General features: G+C 52.1%; 1 protein-coding gene across 3 annotated transcripts in view; it reads right to left on the bottom strand.

Annotated features, from left to right (window-relative positions):
- Window positions 1-3,174: 3,174 nt before the first annotated feature.
- Window positions 3,175-19,769, bottom strand: part of PACS1 (phosphofurin acidic cluster sorting protein 1) — a 129,744-nt gene continuing 113,149 nt past the window's right edge. For 2 of the 3 annotated variants that reach the window (XM_036258117.1, XM_036258118.1), the window contains exons 11-24: window positions 19,416-19,496; window positions 17,718-17,833; window positions 17,411-17,546; window positions 16,137-16,241; window positions 15,177-15,283; window positions 14,320-14,474; window positions 14,078-14,188; window positions 13,256-13,358; window positions 12,820-12,862; window positions 10,161-10,203; window positions 9,731-9,866; window positions 6,993-7,219; window positions 5,151-5,270; window positions 3,177-5,027 (exon numbers count right to left, since the gene is read on the bottom strand). In XM_036258117.1, the coding sequence (XP_036114010.1) occupies window positions 4,912-5,027; window positions 5,151-5,270; window positions 6,993-7,219; window positions 9,731-9,866; window positions 10,161-10,203; window positions 12,820-12,862; window positions 13,256-13,358; window positions 14,078-14,188; window positions 14,320-14,474; window positions 15,177-15,283; window positions 16,137-16,241; window positions 17,411-17,546; window positions 17,718-17,833; window positions 19,416-19,496 (1,599 nt within the window). In that variant the 3' untranslated portion in view covers window positions 3,177-4,911. Of the gene's footprint in view, window positions 5,028-5,150; window positions 5,271-6,992; window positions 7,220-9,730; window positions 9,867-10,160; window positions 10,204-12,819; window positions 12,863-13,255; window positions 13,359-14,077; window positions 14,189-14,319; window positions 14,475-15,176; window positions 15,284-16,136; window positions 16,242-17,410; window positions 17,547-17,717; window positions 17,834-19,415; window positions 19,497-19,769 lie in introns of all 3 variants that reach the window. The other variant, XM_036258116.1, reaches the window with a different exon arrangement.

Below are 19,769 nucleotides of genomic sequence, written 5' to 3'. Positions count from 1 at the left end.
GAACAGGGAGGAGGGGGAAAAAGGGACATCTGTAATACTTTTGATAAAGATTAAAAAATAAAAATCAATAAAAATATTTTTTAATTTTTTTCCCATTAGATAGAGTGGGAGGGAAGGAGGGAGGGAGGGAGAGAGAGAGAGAGAGAGAGAGAGATATCAGTGTGAGAGAGACAAATTGATTGGTTGCCACCCTGACCGGGCCAGACTGAACCTGCAACCCAGGTCAGGATCAAACCTGAAACCCAGGTACATGCCCTTGACTGGGATTCAAACTCACAACCCCTCAGTCCGGGGGGCCGATGCTCTAACCACTGAACCACACTGGCCAGGCCTGATTAACATTTTGAAAGGTTCTCTCTGGCTCTTGTGTGGAGAATAGACTGCAGGTGGAGTAGGTGGAGCCGACTGCTGGATCCAGACAGGAGGTAACAGCAGCCATGAAAGCAGTGAGGAGCTGCTGGGTTCTGGATCTGCCCTGAAGGCAAAGCCTATGGGATTTACTGGTGGACTGGATATTGGGTATGAGAGAAAGAGGAGTCGAGAATGATTTCCAAGTTTCTGGCCTCAGCAACGAAGAATGGAGGAAGAAGTCTGTGTACAGGGAGTCTTTCACACTGCAGGGTGAGTGAGGAGAGAGAGGCCAGAGGCGGGAGCCCTGAGCTGTCCAGTGTTCCAAGGCTGGGCAGATGCGGAGACAGTAGGGAGGCTAAGAAAGAGCAGCCAGTCGAGTGGGAGGACAGGAGTGCTGGCCACAGGCCAAGGAGAAAGGGATTCCAGCAGGGAGTATGTACATCAGCTTCTACTGATGGGTCCAACAAGAAAACGAACCCTTGGATTTGACAGCCCAGGTCATCAGTGACCTTGGTAAGAGGACTTAAAACAACTTTTTTTCTTTATTGATTTTTTATTTTTATTATTTTTTTAAATCCTCACCCGAGGATATTTTTGTATTTATCTTCAGACAGAGTGGGAGGGAGAGAGAGGAAGAGAAACATCAATGTGAGAGACACATAGAGTGGCTGCCACCCACATGATCTCAACCAGTGCCAGGGATAAAACGCAACTGAGGTACATGCCCCTAGCGGGAACCGAACCTGGGACTCTCCGGTCTGCGGGCTGACGCTCTAACCGCTGAGCCAAACCGGCCAGGGATCTTTACTGATTTTTTAGAGAGAGGAAGTGAGAGGGAGAGAGAGATAGAAACATCGATGTGAGAGAACATCAATTGGCTGCCTCCTGCACGCCCATTGGGGAACAGGCCCACAACATGGGCATGTGCCCTGACCCGGAATCGAACCAGGATCTCTTAGTCCATGGGAGGACGCTCAACCCACTGAGCCACACCGGCCGAGTGGTAAGAGGACTTTTGATGGGCTTGTGAAGAAAACAGCCTGAAGGAATGGGAGGACATGAACAAACTCTTTTGAAGAATTTCTCTCTGAGAAGACATAGTGTGGCAGCCGAAGGGGATTAAGAATCAGGGAAGTGTCCCTGGCCGGTGTGGCTCAGTTAGTTGATGCATCATTCCCCATACTCCAGAAAGGTTGCAGGTTCGATTCCCAATCAGGGCACATACACAGGTTGCGGGTTCAATCCCTAGTCAGGGTGAGTATGGGTGGAAACTAATCAATGTTTTTCTCTCACATCAATGTTTCTCTCACCCTCTCTAAAACCAATAAAAACATATCCTCGGGGAGGATTAAAAAAAAAGAATCAGTCTGGCCCTTGTGGCTCAGTGGCTGAGCGTCAACCCATGCACCAAGAGGTCACAGGTTCCATTCCCGGTCAGGACACATGCCCAGGTTGTGGGCCAAATCCCCAGTGGAGGGCATGCAGGAGGCGGCCAATCGATGTTCTTTCATTGATGTTTCTATCTATTTCTCCCTCTCATTTCCTATCTCTCTAAAAAAATCAATAAAGGAAAAAAAAAATCAGGGAAGTGGTTTCTGCTTCGTGAAGACACAGGAATGCTCATCTGTGATTGGGAGAGAGCTGTCACAGAACCCAACCATGCTGGCCCCCTGATCTTAGACTGCCAGCCTTCAGAACTGTGAGAAATAAATACCCGTTTTTATAAGAAAAAAAAATTGGGGAATTTGTGGGGTTTTTTTGTTTTTTTTTACCCTCACCTGAGGACATTTTTGCATTTATCCTCAGATAGAGTGGGAAGGACAGAGGGAGGAAGAAACATCGATGTGAGAGAGACCGGTTGCCACCTGCAAAAACCCCACCCAGGGCCAGGGACAAACTGCAACTGAGGTATGTGCCCTTAGTGGAAACCGAACCTGGGACTCTCTGGTCCTCGGGCTGAGGTTCTAACCGCTGAGCCAAACTGGCCAGAGCCAGGGAAGTTGTTTTTAACACAGAAGCTATTACTGTGTGTTCGTGAAAGAAAGAGCCACAGAGTGGGAAGGGCTGATACAGGATAGAGGGGCAAGTGCAGGATGAAGCCATGGAGAAGGTGGGAGGGACTGTGGGTGGGAGCAGGGGAGGGCGATGCACAGCGGGAGGCGGGGGCCCTGGGAGGGGGGGCCCTGGCGTCAGATGCCTTCTCACTCTCATCTCCCCAGGACCCTCTTCTCAGTTCTGAGCTGGAACCTGAGAGGGCGAGGAGCTGGGACTCAAGTCCGCCTGCCCCACACCCCTCCGGCTTGGGACTCCCACTGGCTCCCAGGTCCCCACAACCCCATGCTCTGCCCGCACCCGCCACTGCCCACTCCAGTGGGCACCAGTGGGCACGTTCAATCTGCCCTAAGGAACACCCATGTTCTCTCGTCACCTCGGGCACATCTGAGGTGTTCCTCTCACCAACCAGATTGTACACCTTGTTTGGTAACTACTGTGCAGGCTGCATTCTGGGACACTTTCATAGACTGCACTAAATTGTCCCCTTTGGGAGGCAGGATTAGTTTCATTTTTCAGGTTAGGAGAGTTTGCACAGGGCTACACCCCTGGGTCCCAGAGCCTCCCTCTGTTAGGTCATCTGGCCACAGGGGCTTGGGGAGCTAGTGACAACCTACCCCACTGAGCCATCCATCCCTCTGTGGCTGTCCTGCAGGGTGAAGATGCCAAGTCCGCATCTGGGCACTTCTTCACAGGAGGAGGCTTGGCGAGCAGGCCTCTGTCCTGGGAGTGTATGGAGAACCAGGCATCAGGGAGCAGGGGCTAGGACTGTTTGCCATCTGTAAGGTTAAGGGTGGCAGGAAAGCCTGTGACGGACCCCAGCCCCACCCCATGCAGAGATCTCCTTGTCCTCAGACTTCCCCAACTTTCAGAAACTGGCAGGACATCAGCCTAGTACAGGAAAGAAGTCAAATTCCAATCTTCAATCAGAAGAGTGCCTTCGACATGTCATTGCTTTGGGAAGTGGGACTGGGGATGGTGACTCCCAGGGAAAAAGGGGACTTTGTGTGGGAATGGCGTTGTTTCTAACCTTTGCTCGCCCCCTACTGGTAAGACACCTTCATGCCTCTGTTTTACAATTAATAATATGGGATTTGCTTCTTTCCAAAGCCTGTTCCTAGTTGGTTTTGATCGGGGTTGGCTGCGTTGTGCAAAAGGGTAGGGGTTGGACAGATCCTGAGTCACAATGAGAGGCAAAGATGTCCAAGGCTTGCTAGTTGGTAAGAAATCACCAGTTTATTGAATGAAAAATCCAGCATCCACTCAGTCCCTCCCACTCCACTCTCTCTGGTCAGGAGAATGGCACAGCCCAGGAGATGCTCCGGACAGCAGGGCTGAGCTGTGGGTAAAGGCTGGAGGAGTTTGGGGGAGGTATGGAGAATGAGAAAGACAGTTTTCAAAATGAAGTTCTGTGCAAACTTATGGAAGGGGTGAGAGGGCAACAGTCAAGTTCTGGAGGTGCTGGTGGGGAATGAAGGACTGCGGCTGGGACCTTGACCCAGTGTGCTCAGCCTCTTTTGAGAAGGCTGATAGTCAAGGCTGAGGAGGGGCTCAGACCCTGAGTCTGCAGTGAGAGGAAAGGAATGGAGCCTGCTAAAGGGACCCCAGGCTGAGAGGATGGTCTCCGCCCAGACCAGTGGCCCAAAAGTGAGGTGGGGAAGAACAGACCGGGGAAAGGGAGACAGATGGACATGGGTGGGAACAGGGGTGAAGGGGCTGGGGCCACAGACAATACACTGGTGGGGGTCTGTCTCCCATCTCTGCAGAGTCCAGAGTTTCAGGACAAGGCAGAGCTGTGCTGGGTGAAGGGGGTGGGAGGCAGAGGGAGAATCATCAAGGGGAGGCACGGGACAGGGACCAGTGCCCAGGTGGGTCACATGGAACTACCAAGAGACTGGCCGTGGAGAGAACCAAAGAAATGATCAGGACACAGGCCACATCTACAGGGAACCTGGGGGTGGTGAGGATATGTGTGGGGGAGACCAGGAAGGCCTCTCCGTCACAGCAATACACAGCATCGCCACAGAAACACTGTCCTGGGGTGAAAGAGGAGTGGGAGCTGCCCCTGTGACTGGAGGGGAGGGGTCCCCTGGGCTCAGGCTGAGCAGCAACTGGCAGCTGGGCTGTAGAAAAGGGGAGGAGGGCTGGACTTCCTGCTGTGGGCCGGGATTCCAGGAAGGAAACCAGCGCCACCTGGGAGAAAGACACTGGAAGTCAGGGAAGGGCAGGCCAGGATTCACTTCCAGGAACTGGAACCTGAAGGCAAAATCAACATGCCTCAGGCCAGCAGGAGGGGAGGGGAGGAGGAGGAAGGGTTCTGCCCAGGGATGGGCCTGAGCAGTGGGAATGGGGGCAGCCTTCCCAGTGGCAATGTCTTCAGGACTGGGCAAGGGAGATGCTGGCCCCAGGGCCAGGAAAGGAGGTGCTGGGCCTGCTGGCCTCCCCCTGCCCGCAGGCGGTGAGGCGGGTGGCAGTGCCAGGAGGGAGAGTGGCCAGGAGACAGTGCCCTCAGGTGGTCTTGCTGCCACTGAACAGTCCCACTGGAAAGTGCTTGACATGGGTGGGCCACTGGGCCGCCAGCTGGAAAAATTTGATGTCACTCCACTCGACTCCGTCGATGGACACTAGGGGTGACAGGGGAAGGTAGGGTGTGACCAGGACTGCTAAGGCCATCTTCCCAGGGTTCCTGGGGGGCATCACCTCCCTGTCCCACAGTCCCTTGTCCCTCCTCTCCCAGCTGCACCCACCTCTCAGCATGGTCTGCTGCTGCTTGGCAGAGCAAATGAGGCGGCTGATGCCTTCGATGACCTGGCTCTTAGAATCCACCTCCTTTTCTCGAGGTTTCTTGCTCAGGAAGATGGTGGGAACTGGAAAGCAAGCAGGAAGCCGTCTGTTACAGCCCTTGGTAAAGCAGCCAATCCTCTCCTCCCCCACCCTACTGTCTCCTCTTCCTGTGGGAAGGAGAAGTGATTTGCAGAAAGCCAATCCTTTGTTCCCTGCTCCCAGGATCTTGGAGTTCCTGCCCTGTCCCAGCAAGGGTTTCTCCCACCCTCCAGGCCTCGATATCTTCTTGTGTAATGAGCAACTGGGCCCAGATGGTCTCTGAAGTCCCTTCCAACTTGAATGTTCTAGGCAGCCTGGGGGGACTTGCAGGCAGCTAGGGCTCTGCCTCTGCAGCTGTTCGTACAGCTCTGCCTGGGATGCAGTCCTCGCCCCACTCCTGCTTGGGAGGAGGCAAGAACAGGAGGGCACCGCTGGGCTGACAGCCCACCCAGGCCAGCCTCGGAGCACAGCCCCTGCTGCCCCTCAGGGGTCTTTGTGGAACAGAGGTATGAACAGAAGGCGACCCAGCTGCTTTGGAAGCGCTGAAGGGAGGGGGTCCAGCAGATAAAAGGAAACTTTCCTGACAGCTGGAGGGGTGGGGTGCTATGAGGCTCCCAGAGTCACCCCGGCCTGCCACTGCAGGTGCACTGCCAGATCTGCGGGTTTACAACCCAGACTGACAGCAGCACGCGCAGCCCCAGCACTGGCCTGGTAGGGGGTTCCTGCCTGTCTCCCAGAGCACAGGACCCAGGGCCACCCTGACTCTTCCTCTGGTGCCTTAAGTCACCCTTCTTATCTGGAATGGGCTGTATTCCCTTTACGTCTGTTTTTCCTCCTCACTCAAGGGCATGCTTTTATTGATTTGAGAGAGATGAAGGGAGAGAGAAGGGGGGAGAAAGAGAGGTGGGGAGAGAGTGAGAAATATCTTCATGAGAAACATCAATTGGTTGCCTCCCATACTGGATCTGACCAGGTATTGAAAATGCAACCTAGGTATGTGTCCTTGACTGGGAATTGAACCTGCAACCCTCTGGTGTATGAGACAATGCTCCAACCGAGCCACTCGGTCAGGGCTCCTCTTTTTTTTTTTTTAATCCTCACTCGAGGACATTTTTTTTGCATTTATCTTCAGATAGAGCGGGAAGGAGAGAGGGAGGAAGAGAAGAGAGAAACATCCACGTGAAAGATATACAGCAAGTGGATGCCACCCATATGACCCCAACCAGGGCTGGGGACAAACTGCAACCAAGGCACGTGCCCTTAGCAGGAACTGAACCTGGGACTCTCTGGTCCGCGGGATGACGCTCTAACCACTGAGCAATACTGGCCAGGGCTCCTCTCAACTCTTAAAAAACAACTATGCCCTTAAGCTCATGAAGGCTGGAGTGGCTTCCCGGGTGGGATGTGAATAAGCTGTTCCATGGGGCCAGGGTGACCTTGGGGCTGTGTCATGGAGGTGTCTTCCTGTGTCACACAGTCCATCCCTGAGGGCAGTGGCCAAAAGTCACGCTTCCTTATGGCAGCACTAAATGCCTTGGTCCCTGAGGTGAGGATGCTCAGCAGACAGGGACCAATGACAGAGGAATGAATGGGTTATCCCACAAGGTTAGGCAGGACCCCCGGGAACTCCAGGCTAGACCACATGAGACTTATGCTGCTTCACCCTCATCCAAGGTCTCTCAGAAGCAGATTTCATCTCAGACCTTGAGAGAGGAGACAGGTAGGTCTGGTGGCCCTGATTGTCCCTGGCCTCAAATGTCACTTGCCTTTCTTGTTCTTCTCTTTGGTGACCACAGTCATTGCCATGGTGCTGGAAAGCTGGGCCTCCCCACCATGGGGGAGGCGAGAAACCTGCACTGAGCGGAAGACGCTCTTGAGGGTGTTCTTGGAGCTGGCATCTCTCTTGTCACCTTCCCTCCTCCGCTCCCCGGGATGGCCCAGCCAGTAGTCCACTTGGAGGCCAATCACATCCCCATATGGACTGTTGGGGCTCCTAGAGAAGGGAAACAATAATGGAGAGTAAGCTGTGCCCTCAGTTCCCAACTGCATGGCTAGGTGGGGGTGGGGGCAAAGTGGGGACCAGCTCCAGGTTCCCTCTAGCCTGTGGGGTTGGCGAGAGGAGGTGGTCGACTATGCAGCTCCAGGTTCCCTCTAGCCTCACAGAAGTGGTTCACGTGGGAGTGAGAGTCAGGCTGATCTGAGGACAAAGTCAGGAGAGGGTGAGGCAAAGTAAGTCACAGGGATGAGGGAAATAGGAAGGAAGCTTCAAGTGTGCACGCACACACACACTCATGCAAACAGGCACCCACATACGTGCACACACAGCAAGCAAAGCCCGGGCGAAACCCAGCCAGGGGTTGGGCGATTAAGTGGGACAGAGGCGGCAGTACTGGCTGCAGCAGCCCCGAGAGAGCTGATGGATGCTGACCTGCGGCTTTCTCTTATTTATGGTACTTCTAGCTCAGGGATAATTTTAGCTCCAAGGAGAAAAAGAGCTGATGTTTTCTTGAAAGGAGGCGTCAGACACAATAGGAACATAGGCTACAAAAATCATCTGACATTTCTCTTTCTGCCTGGTTTCAGCAGTACTGGAAGTACGAGCTTAAACTGGCTGGGAAAGGAGGTGGAAGTAAGGGCTGATCCCCAGGCTGCCCAGGAAGCCTGGAACCTGAGGTCACTGGAGCCACATGTGGGATTTCTTCCTTTTCCTGCACTGTCCCTTCACGGCAAGAAATGAAGGGGGGGGCAGAACAGGGTTGGGATTTGAGCTCCAAGGCAGCCCTCTCACCATCCAAGAGCACTTCATACTCTTCGGGGACCCACACTGCCACTGGTGGTTCTGGAAAAGCTGCCGGCCAGGGCCTACCCTCTCTGCTGCTACAAGGACCACCAGGGGAAACAGAAAGCAGCGAAGGCAGAAGAAAGGGAACTGGAGGGAGGAGCAGCAGGAGCTGCTTTCTGTTCCTAACCCAGACCAGCTCTTCTCCCACCTCAGAGCCCGTCCCCTCAGCTCCCCATGATGGAGCACCGGCTCCTCTGCCCCAGGCCTCAGCAGGACAGCTGCCTGCAGGGAGGCCTCCCTGACCATGAGCTCTAAACTTTGGATCCTGCCCTGGCTGGTTTGGCTCAGCGGTTAGAGCGCTGGCCTGCAGTCCAGAGAGACCCGGGTTCGGTTCCCGCTAAGGGCATGTACCTTGGTTGCAGTTTGTCCCTGGCCCTGGTTGGGTTGTGTAGTTGGCAACCACTTGATGTGTCCCTTTCACGTCGATGTTTCTCTCTCTCTCTCTCCCCCTCCTACTCTATCTGAACAAAAATGGAAAAATGTCCTCAGGTGAGGATAAAATAAAATAAACTCTGGATCCTTTGGGTCCTAAAGAAATTCTCTCCCCTTCATAACCACCCCAACTACAATCCACAGTACCTTGTGCAATCTACGCAGTTGGAACTTCTGCGTTGCTTCCCCCTTGCTGGGACTCTGCACCCTGAGCTCCAGGACAGGGCACCGCCTGTCTCATTCACTGGACAGCTCCACTGTGCTGACAGACAGACTGGATGCGTGAAAGACAGCAGCGCCTCCCCTATGCCAGCACTGACACACACGCTCCTATTCATGCCTCACAACACTGTGACTTGACTACTTCACCTCTCCTCCCATGGAGTCGGAAATGAAGCTTAGTAACTTGTCCAAGGGACAAAGATTCTTTGCTTGACCCATCCAACTTTAGTCAGGCTCCTGAATCTTCTCTAGGCCACCTGTGCACTTCCTTATAAAATCCAGTTTTAGCAAAAACCTTGCTAAGTCAGCGAACAAGAACCCCTTATCACCCATATCTGATCACCCTGGATATATGGTCAGGTTCCGCATCCCACCCCCAACCCCAAGGAGATGTCTGGTGCCTTGGCCTGTCTTTATCAAGAATCCTGTTAGGTTAGTTTAGCCAGAATCCCCCAACTCTGATGCTTCCTCTCAGTAATTTTCCATTCATTGAACCCACACTGTTCCTTGGCTATAAATCCTCACTTGTTTATGCTGTATTGGGAAATAAGCCCATCTCTCCCTCCACTGCAAAATCCCATTGCAGTGGTCCCTATCCCTATCAAGACAGTCCCCACCTTGAAAAAAGTCTTACTGTGCTTTAACAAGCGTCGCTGACTATAACACAGGACCACAGCTCAAACCCAGGTGTGTCTGACTCCCACGCCCAAACACTTTCTACCACGCTGGGCAGTCTCAACTCAAGATGTACACACAGTGCTTTACAGACGAAAAAGGGCCTCTTGTCCAACCCCGAAGCTCTGAGATAGACAGGGCAGACAGAGCTGTGTGATGACTCGCCCAGCCAGGGACCCAAATCTCTAAATACTAACTCCAGTGCTGCCACCGCCACACCACCCTCTAAACTCAGTGTGCTGTCACTGTCCCATGATGCTGCGGGTAGCAGGGATGTCCTGGACCCTGATGGAAGGGCATGGCAAGAAAGACAGGTACCGGTGAGAGCCTTACCCCACAATGGCGAGGGCACTGCTCATGGACGGGGAGGAAGGAGGGGTGGCTGTGGCATCTCGACTCAGGCCTGAGCTGGAGGGTGGTGATGTGGAGGGTACAGTAAGGCTGACCACAGGTGAGTCGTCCCCATCGCCTGCCAGGTGACAAACACAGTTGGCCAGAGGAAGCCACCCCTGACCAGTAGGTAGCAAAGAACTGAGGTGCCCCTCTGTCTCAGTGGTAGCCTGCTCTCCTCTGGGCTTTAGATACTTGCCCACCATCCCTTGCCAACGCTTCACTGGGGAGTGGGGGTACCCACAGTGCTCCAGCTCAAACTCTGACTTGACCTAGGACACCCAAAGTCTTTACCTTCTGGCCTGCTGAACTAGAGAGGAGGCCGGGAAGGCACTACCCTCATTCCATAGAAGTAAAGGGGCCACTGGCTCACCTGTAGCAGAAGGAGAGTCTTCAACCAGACCCACCTTCACCACCTGGGAGAAAAGAAGAGACAGAATGAGGTCCTCTCACCAAAGCTGCACATGTTCTGATCCAACCGGAAGCAGATGGTTGGGAACAATAGACATTACTACACATTATTTGATTGCAGGCTTTTAAAATCTTTGTGAACCCAGAGCAGCCCAGAACTTTAAGAAATGTGAAAACACCCAGTTCCAAAAAGTGAGGTGGGGACACAGGAGACCTCCTTGTTCTTCTCTATGGATAAGGGCAAGGGCACCTTGAAAGTAGGAACCATTTCCAATCCTGATCTCCTTTCGTCTAAGAAAGATCATGTGGGTAGGATGCCATCTTCTCACATCAGAAAGAGAGATGCAGAGCCATCCTGAGACAGCCAGGGAGACAGGAGTGTGGCAGGGGCAAGCCAGGGGAGTACGCAGCCATGCTAATACCTGCAGGCTCCCTCCTTTTCAGACTTCCTGGAATCTGGAGGAATACCAGTGAGGAGGGGTCCCAGTTTCAACCCCCTAAGGCAGTGGGGTCCATTAGAGTTTCCCAAATAATTTTAGATGGCTCATAGTGAATTCTGGGAAGGGTATAGGGCACCCTCCAGTGGCCAGAAAAGGGCACAGAGACAAACTATTTCAATGTCACTGCTGCGGTGTCAAGTGACAGAAGTCCTATGTACTGGCAGGCCCAGAGCCTAGCACCTTGCAGAGGCTCAGCAGAGCGGGGGGCCACAGAAGGTGGACCCTGGGGACTGGTGTGAAGTGGAGCTCATGTGCCCATGGTCCCCTTGAGGCTGGCTGCTCAGAACACAATGCTGTCTTTCGTAAACTCTTCTATGCATTCTTAGATCCCAGAAAGTAAAACGGCAACACTCTGAGCTTTCTGGATACGACTCCCCTTGCTTCTCTGGCACTGCATGAGGATGCCACCTCCTTTGTTTGTTTGAATTTTAGATTTTCTTTCTTTCTTTATCGATTTTAGAGAGAGAGGAAGGGAGAGGGAGAGAGAGAGAAACACTGATGAGAGAACACAGATTGACCGCCTCCTGTATGCCCCCCACTGGGGATTTGGCCCAAAACCTGAGCATGTGTCCTGACCAAAAATCAAACCAGCAACCTCTTGGTGCATGGGTTGACGCTCAACCACTGAGCCACACCGGTCAAGCAAATTTTAGATTTTTTTTTATCTATCTCTTCATTGTGAGGCCAGAGTGGGCAGTGATCCACAGCTCCATGAAGATGTGAGTCAGAACACTACCCAGGCTACAGGCCATGGCCTGGGGTCTCCAAGACAGCTACCTATGGAAGCAGGGCCAGTGGCTAAATGGGGACTGACTGGACAAGCCAGATGGGAGGCTGTGTAAGGCATGAGAAAGGGCCAACGAATTTTCCCAGGCACAGGCATCTCCCAAGACCACTCAAGACATCCAGAATCTGGGCTGAGCAGAGAAGAGGGACAGTGGAAGCTGGACCCTCACCTGCCCCTTCACCCAGAAGCTAGGAGGGTCCTCAAGGAGACTATATGAAAAGATACAAGCTGCCCTGGCTGGTTTTCTCAGTGGTTAGAGCGCTGGCCCGAGCACCGAAGGGTCACAGGTTCAATTTCCGGTCAAGGGCATGTACCTGGGTTGCAGGTTTGATCCCTGGCCTGGTTGGCATAGTGCGGGAGGCAACCAATCCATGTTTCTCTCTCACATTAATATTTCTCTTTTTCTCTCTCTCTGTCCTACCCTCTCCCTTCCACTCGCTCTAAAAATCAATGGAAAAAAATATCCTCAGGTGAGGATTAACAACAAAAAAAGAAACAAAATGATTTGGATGGGAAATTCAACCATCTCATACATAAAAATCTGGGTTTCAGCCATGCTTCTGTGGTATGGTTTGGCCCCTGCAGGTCAGCTCTGTCCCCTTGGGCCTCCCTCTCTTGGTAGGTCTCTGTCTTGTGGCCCAGCTACCACCAAATCAACCAAGGGTCAGTATCACCTGACACCAAAGATATCCATGAGGCATTCCCCTTATTTTCAAAATCCACTAGTACAGGGATTCTCCCTTGACTAAATAAGAGGGGAAAGAATAGACCATTATTCCCAGAGGTCTATCTGACCCTAAAGATGGAAACATCCTATTTCTCGGACTTCTCTTCAGAATACCATCTACCATTCTTTCTGAGGCAGCTTTCTTTTCCCTGGGCCTACAGAAGCTCTGCTCTGGACATCACTCCCTAGGCCAAGGCCCCAGGTTCAGGGCCTGGTGCAGTAAGTGAGATACAGTGATGATCTGTCTCTGGTCCATGATCCTGGAAAGGAGGACTCTGAAAAGAACAGATCGGTACATGTGCGAGCCCAGTATTTCTCCACCTTGGCTCTGCTAACTTTTGGGCCACACCATACTTTGCTGTGGGCTGTCCTATGCACTGCAGGATGTCAGCAGCATCCTGGGCTCTACCCACTAGATGCCAGCAGCACCCCCACTCCCAGCTGTGACAACAAAATGTCTCTAGACATTGCCAGATGTCCTGGGGGAGAATCTCCTCTGGATGAGAACCACTGTCTAGACGAGTCTTTCATATGTGTGGGGGGCAGGGGGGGAGGACAGGAGGGCCAGGAGAATGGGTGGGACACAGAGAGGAGAGTCAGTACTCACGCCAATGAAGGGGATGAACTTCTGATATGAGTCTTCATCAGGGCTGTTGGGAGAGACAGGAGAGCTTTACTTAGTGGGTGAGACTGCGTGGAGAGCTGGGGACATACACTTGAGGTATTTATCTCAGCTTTAAGTGATCCAGACACCACTACATGACATCTTTCCATCAGGTTTCAGGATGGCATGAGGAGCCACTTCAGAGTTTCAGTCCCTGAGATGGGCTTCTTTGTACTATGGGCACCCAGAGGGGTACGAAGGATCAGGCAAGGGAGGGTGGGCCTGGGTGGGAGGCAGTAAAAATACTGTCTCTCACATTTTTCTGGGTTCCTACACAGGGAAACTGGGTAGGAAGGAAAATGTGAAAAAGCAAAGAGGATTCAAGATTGATCTAGCCCACCCCAGCTATTTTTAAGAAATCCCTCAAAGTGAAACTTACAATTTATGCCGGCAGGTCAGCATGGCTTCAGCCACAGGAAGCTGGTGTGTCACGCCTGCCCCATTGACGTACTGCATCACCCGCCCCACCACGTCCAGTTGCTCTGCAGAAAAGCCAGGAGAGAATGCCAACTGACTTCAGCCAGCAAACTCAACACCCGCTTAGAGAGCCCCCTTTCTGAGACTCATGGGGAGACCTGGCAGTGGAGGTAGAGAAAGGGTTCCACAGATCTGATGGTTTTGACGCTAAGCTATCATGGACCAAAGCACTGTCCTCTCCTTGCGAACCCCTGCCTGCTGTCCCCCACAGCCTTGCTCTTTCCCAGGCTAACCACGCTCCCGCCTCCTTCTTTGCTCACACAACCCTTGTAACCCAGAGGAACCCCTCCTCTCTACCCATCTGTGCCTGTCACTTCCTTCAGGTCTGCCACCTCACCCTCACAGAGCTCCAGCTTGCCCAATTCCTACCACTTTGCTCTGTGGTTCAGGATGACATGGCTGGTGGGGTAATTCACTTATCAGCAGGCTGCTTCACAGCTATTCTCTGCTTATGTCTGATCTACACAACTAGGCACATCCTCCCCAGCATCCCATGGCCTCCTTATTTCTAGATGTACAGGGGCAGAGCAAGTGGCAGAGACTGAAATCATCTAGGTGGAAGGGCTACACTTAATGGGTCTCCTCTTAATAAAACTGAAAAGACAAATATGCGAAGTGACTGGGAGAGTCAGGGCTACAGGGAGAGCACCATGCTTGCTGCCTCCTTGGGCCAGGACTGCTCTCCCTGACAGGCGGCACTCCATCCCCTACAAGGGCATGTTACCTGACACTGGGGGCTCTGAGCGACTGAACAGGTCTCTCCAGCCAGGATCAAGGAAGGTGCTGCTATATCTACTGTCGACTGAGCCCAAGTATTTGGCCACAGGATGAGAACCTGGTAGGTAGAGACCAGAGAAGGTAAACTGGTTAGAGGACAGGATGACAGCCTGGCCTTTGATCCCTGACTGCCCCTTCCACAGACCCAACCCACCACCCCACTTCAGGAGTGAGATCTGGCATCTTTACCGAGGGGAATGATGAGAAAGCGCATGTAGCCAAGCCAGTCGGAGGTCTTACTGGCCAGTGACTTGACGAAGAACCGGAGGATGGAGCTCAGGTACGTCTGACTGCCCAGTGCTGCCACCTTCACTGGCCTCGGCATGGAGGAGTTGCAGTTGCAGCTGGGGAGCAAGGGGACAGTCACCACCATTTTCCGGAGGTTTGCCAGCAGCCTGCTCAGAGGAAGGCTCCAAGCTCAGACTTGACTTGATCTCAACAACCCACAGGGGAAAAGAACAAAAGGAATAGTACAGAGAAGCAATAAACCAGTGCTTTTGAAATTAGGGAAACATCCAGGATCAGAGAGGATGGGCCACTGTCTAAAAGGAAGATGGAGTTGACTGAAGCCAACAGGGAGACAGCTCAGCGATGCCCTTGGGTTAGTGGTGGACGTGAACCCAGATGCCAGGACGCCTGCAGTCTCCTTCCCCTGGCAGGGACTCTGGGCTCCATGGGAGGTTCTCAGAGGAAAAGCCCCAACTCTGAATACCAAGCAGTACAGTATAGGTAGAGGAACGAAGTATGGGGTCTCTGTAAAACCCTGGGTTCTCTCTTCCTGGCCTTCTTCATCCTGGGTTTAAGAAGAGGGTATGGCAGGTATCCAGATGGAAAGGCAGGGAGGGCAGGAGAATGACATTTTTCATGCCCTGACCCTCTGGGGCCAATAGGGACATCAAAGCACCATGACCTGCCAAGGCCTGACCATGCACCGATGTGAACTCTTGGTCTGATGGGGCCAGAAGGTCCTGTCGCCGTTTGGAAGTCAGGATGGAAGGATGAGGTCAGAGGAACCCCAAAGGGCAGGAGAGGAGTCAAGCCCTTACTAGCGCTGGATACGGGTGAGCAGGGCAGACAGCACAGCCTGGACCTCCACGGTGGAGCAGGTGCACACGACAGGCTTCCGCTGGTCTTGGAGCAGCTCCGCCACATACTAGGGGTGGGGAGGAAAGGGGCAGGGACACTGGTAAGGCCACGGGGCAGAAATGCTGCTCCCCCACAGGAGCCAAGAGAGCAAGCAGGGCCCAGACTAAGCTGCAAGATCCTGTCCCCTGTCCTTTAGACTACTGGGGAAGAGGGATTCAGGCTTTGGGGTCTAACTGGGTGGACAGCAGTGAGTGGGAGCAGGGGAGTGGGGTTGCTGTTCTGCTCCTCCTGAACCACTTTCATGGCAACTATGGGCAACCGCTGGATTTTACAGCACTTTGCACTCCTTAAGGTACCTTCCTTCTGTGATGCTGACACACACAAGCACCTTGGGAGAAGGTAGGATAGGTGATATTGCTTTTTTTTTTTTTTTTTTTTATCCTCACCCGAGGACATTTTTCCATTTTTTGTACAGACAGAGTGGGAGGGAGAGAGAGGAAGAGAGAGAGTGAGAAACATCGATGTGAAAGGGACACATCGAGTGGCTGCCACCCGCACGACCAACCAGGGCCAGGGACAAACTGCAACCAAGGTACATGCCCTTAGCGGGAACCGAACCCGGGTCTCTCCGGACCGCAGGCGGGCGCTCTAACCGCCCAAACCGGCCAGGGCGCCTTTTTTTTTTTTTTACAGATGAGGAAACTGAGGTACCGAGAGTTAGTAACTTAAGGCCCCACAGGTTGGAAAATGACAGATATGGGACTAGAGCCCAGAGCTGTGGGCTTAGTTCAGGGGAGGAGGGGCCTGAGGTATGGGGATCACTTCCAATTCCTCCATGCCCTGTCTCCCAAATCATGCCCCATGGTGTTGCTTGTTTTCCAGAACTTTTCTTCCCAGCCCTGTGGTCTTCAGTGCTTTACCTGGCCCTGCCAATCAGTGGTGTTCACGAGGATCACATTTTCTGGGAGGGCAGCATCTGACACCAGGATCTGATTCAGTTGGTCATATACCACCTTTCTTGGAATCTGCAGGGACAAAAATGTCTGTGAGGCAGTCACCAGGGAGCTTGAGAGTGGCGCTGGGTGAGCTGGTGAGCACAGAATTCCCGGAGCAGGGTATTTGGAGATACTAGGCATTTGTCGAGGACACCCAGTACCCCACTGGCCAGACCCAGACAGAGAGGAGGACAAAGAATAAGCAGAGAGTCCGCAGAGAACAATGCAGACATGAGAACAAGGCCACAGCAGCCGTCCTGACAGGGAGAGCAGACAAAGTTGGCATCCCACGAGGGTAGTGAGGCAGACAGGGCAGGACAGGCAGCGTGGAAGGATCAGGAGAGGAGAGGAGAGAGCACGGTGAGCAGGTGCTCACAGGAGCGAAAATGAGGGTACTGGGGAGAGAGCTAATGAGAGCAGCAGTGAGCACTGTGTGGGGAGCCCTGCTGCCACGGGAACAAAAGGCATCTCAGGACCAACATCTGACCAGAAAAACAACACGTCACCCAGGCATTAGGCCATTCTAGTCTCTGGTTCATTTCCAGCTAGGTAATAGTGTCAAACTCAGGAAGTCACACTGACATAAACTTTCAATATTTATCGAGTAAATGAACAGGCTTGCTGTTAGCTCCAGAGACAGTAGCTGCATGAGGGGTCAATTTAAGGAAAGTCCTTCACCAACCCCTGGGTTCCACTGGCCTTCAAAAGGAAAACACAGTCCCCAAGGTCCAGTTTCTTATGTGTTCCTATTCCACTCAGGCCTTTCCATCGAAATCTTTTCCTCTTGTTGATTTGCCAACTTGAAACCAGAATAACAGGTCCACAGCAGTACTGAAGGTATCAGAGTTCAGGCTGGTGATGTCCAGTGAGACTCTGAGGGCTGCCATCTTCTAGAACCCAAGTCACCGCACAATGAAGGCAGAGGAGGCAGAAGAGACCAGACGGGGTGGAACTGCCACATGGGACTGATGGCAGGCTGGGTCAATGCTGGCATTTCTTGCTCCATCCCCTGCTCCTTGCCAACAGCACCGAAGCCAATTCCACACTAGTGGTAAATAATTAGTATGCTAGACTTCTCTATTTAGGTCTGTTTTCAAGATGTATTTAGAGCATTTCAAAGTAGTCCTCCTTTCCTCTCACCCAGCTGCCCAGGAAGACGAACAAACAGAAACCAAGGCCCAGGGATGCTCAGAGGGTACCTGTGTGCTGTGGCCCAGGTCAGGGGACCGCTCGCTGTCAGAGCTGTTGGTCCTCTCACTCAGGGGCTTGGAGAGCTGCCGCTCCTTTAGGGGTGTGCTCCTCTTCTGCCGGGGAGTGTGCCCCCCTTCCACTTTGCTGCCAGACATGTGAAAAGGAGGGGTGAAGCAGCCCCTCTGACCCCAAGCCACCACCAGCCCACTCCTCCCCAGGCCATGAGCCTCTGCGAAGTATAGCCACAGCCTCGTACCATCTGTTCGGCTTCCTTCATTCTACCCCGTTTTCAGAGTTTCTTGCCATCCTGAGTACCTGGGTGAGGCAGAGCCTTGGAGATCTGTTTTGCTGGACTTCATGGGAGTTTTGACTTTCTCTGGCACAACCAGACTTGTGCTCCCATCTCCAAACATGTCCTGGTCAGTGATCTCCTGCCACGGATGAAAGAAAGCAGCAAGGGTTACTGCCCACTCAGTGCCAGCAGGAGCCTCGCAGAGTCCTGCCAGGGCCCATCACCACCATGAGGAGAGAGTCAGTCATTCCCTCTTTTTCTAAGCTCCTGCCTCACCTGGTAAGAACACTGTTACTGTACGACTGAGTGCACTCACTTTGCTAGACACTGTCTTGCTATTCAGTCTGTCCTCTACATTTAAGAACCATTTCTCAATACACAAACCTGAACTGAAGATATTGCTTCTCTAGGCGGGAAGGAGAGAGTTTTAATCAGGAAGTAACATGATTAAATTTCATTTTTTTTTTTTTAATCCTCACCCGAGGACATTTTTTCATATTTTGTTCAGATAGAGTGGGAGGGAGAGAGAGAGAGAGAAACATCGAAGTGAAAGGGACACATCGAGTGGTTGCCACCTGCACGACCCAACCAGGGCCAGGGACAAACTGCAATCGAGGTACGTGCCCTTAGCGGAAACTGAACCCGGGTCTCTCTGGACCGCAGGCCGAAGCTCTAACCGCTGAGCCAAACCGGCCAGGGCTTAAATTTCATTTTGAAATGACCACTGTGCAGTATGAACCAAAGTGGGCAAGAGAGAAAGCAGGGTTATTTAGATTACTGGTGAATACAAAGTCAAGTTGTATAGTAAGTTTTAAATTAATCTTGAATCAAGCCTAATGTTTCATACACCAGGGTCTTTAATGCAGCTTTACTATAGGAAACGTAAGTCTAAAATAATTCTTTCTTGGACTCCACTCAACTACCAGGTCTCACTGTGAGGCTGATGCGTAGCATACCCCCAGAAGGTATTCTGTAAAGTCCTCTGCTCCCTCCCACAGGTCCAGCCTCCAGTCCCACTGGATGAACTGCAGCTTATCCTGTGAGGCCCGGGTCAGATGTCCTCCCCACAGTCGAGTCACTCTCCCTCCTGGCCTCTACACGGAGCATGCACGGGTTGGCCATTCTCCTGGGGGTTTCATCTCAAAGGCAGAAATGCGTTCTCATGTTTGCATTCTCAGTGCTCAGGACATACAGCTGCCCCGTGTGTGTGTGGAATTCAATGTTAAATTAAATCGTGCACCCTGGCCAGTTCAATCCACTCCACTAGGGCTTGGCCTGCTCTCCTGGGCAGCCCTAGCATCTCTCAGAGCAAGGAGTTGACCAGAATTCTTTGGAAATGTAATGTTGTGGCTGCCTGGCCATAGTAAGAGCAACATGGGCGAAAAAGATGGTTGTTTAGGGGAAGATACTGGTCATCATTTCTCAGAAGTAAATGAGGGAGACAGATAGTGAGAAATGATCCAAATTACCATTTGGTCAGCAATAATTACAGGGCAGAATGGAGACATTTGTGCTTTACTAACTGGGGAATAACCTGGTCTCCCAGGGTAGGTTACATCCCATGGGTAAGGATTGCTGGAGAAAGAGAACACAGGACATTCATAAGTCCATAAATTTAGGCAAAGTTTCCATGGTGGTCCTCAGGGTCTTTTTGCCTTTATTTTCCTAAAGATACAAAATCGATTTTAAACAGCTGAAATAGAAGATTGATCCATACACACCAGAGTATCTGTTTCAGTCAAGCTGTCATCTTGATTTTTAATCCAAGCAGATTTGACTTTTTCTAGAGCAGCCAATTCCATCTGTAAAAATTATAATAATTAGTCATCACCAATCCAAATAATTACCTACCACTAACTTGTTTTATAGGTCCCTAAGAAACTTAAAATATTTCACTTAATCTGAAGACCTAATGCAACCTTTAGGATTTTTATCTTATAAAGAGGTTATTTTGGTGAAAACTAAGCCTCAGAGAGATTAGCTATTTCTACAATCATTAAACAACACCGTGAAATATGTAACCCAGAGTTTTTCACTCTCACAAGCTGTCACTAGGGAAGATAATCTCAAAGTTT

The sequence above is a fragment of the Molossus molossus genome, unplaced genomic scaffold (genome assembly GCF_014108415.1).
Source record: "Molossus molossus isolate mMolMol1 unplaced genomic scaffold, mMolMol1.p scaffold_m16_p_13, whole genome shotgun sequence".
Taxonomy (NCBI): Eukaryota; Metazoa; Chordata; class Mammalia; order Chiroptera; family Molossidae; genus Molossus; species Molossus molossus.
This window is presented reverse-complemented; position numbering and strand designations above follow the sequence as displayed.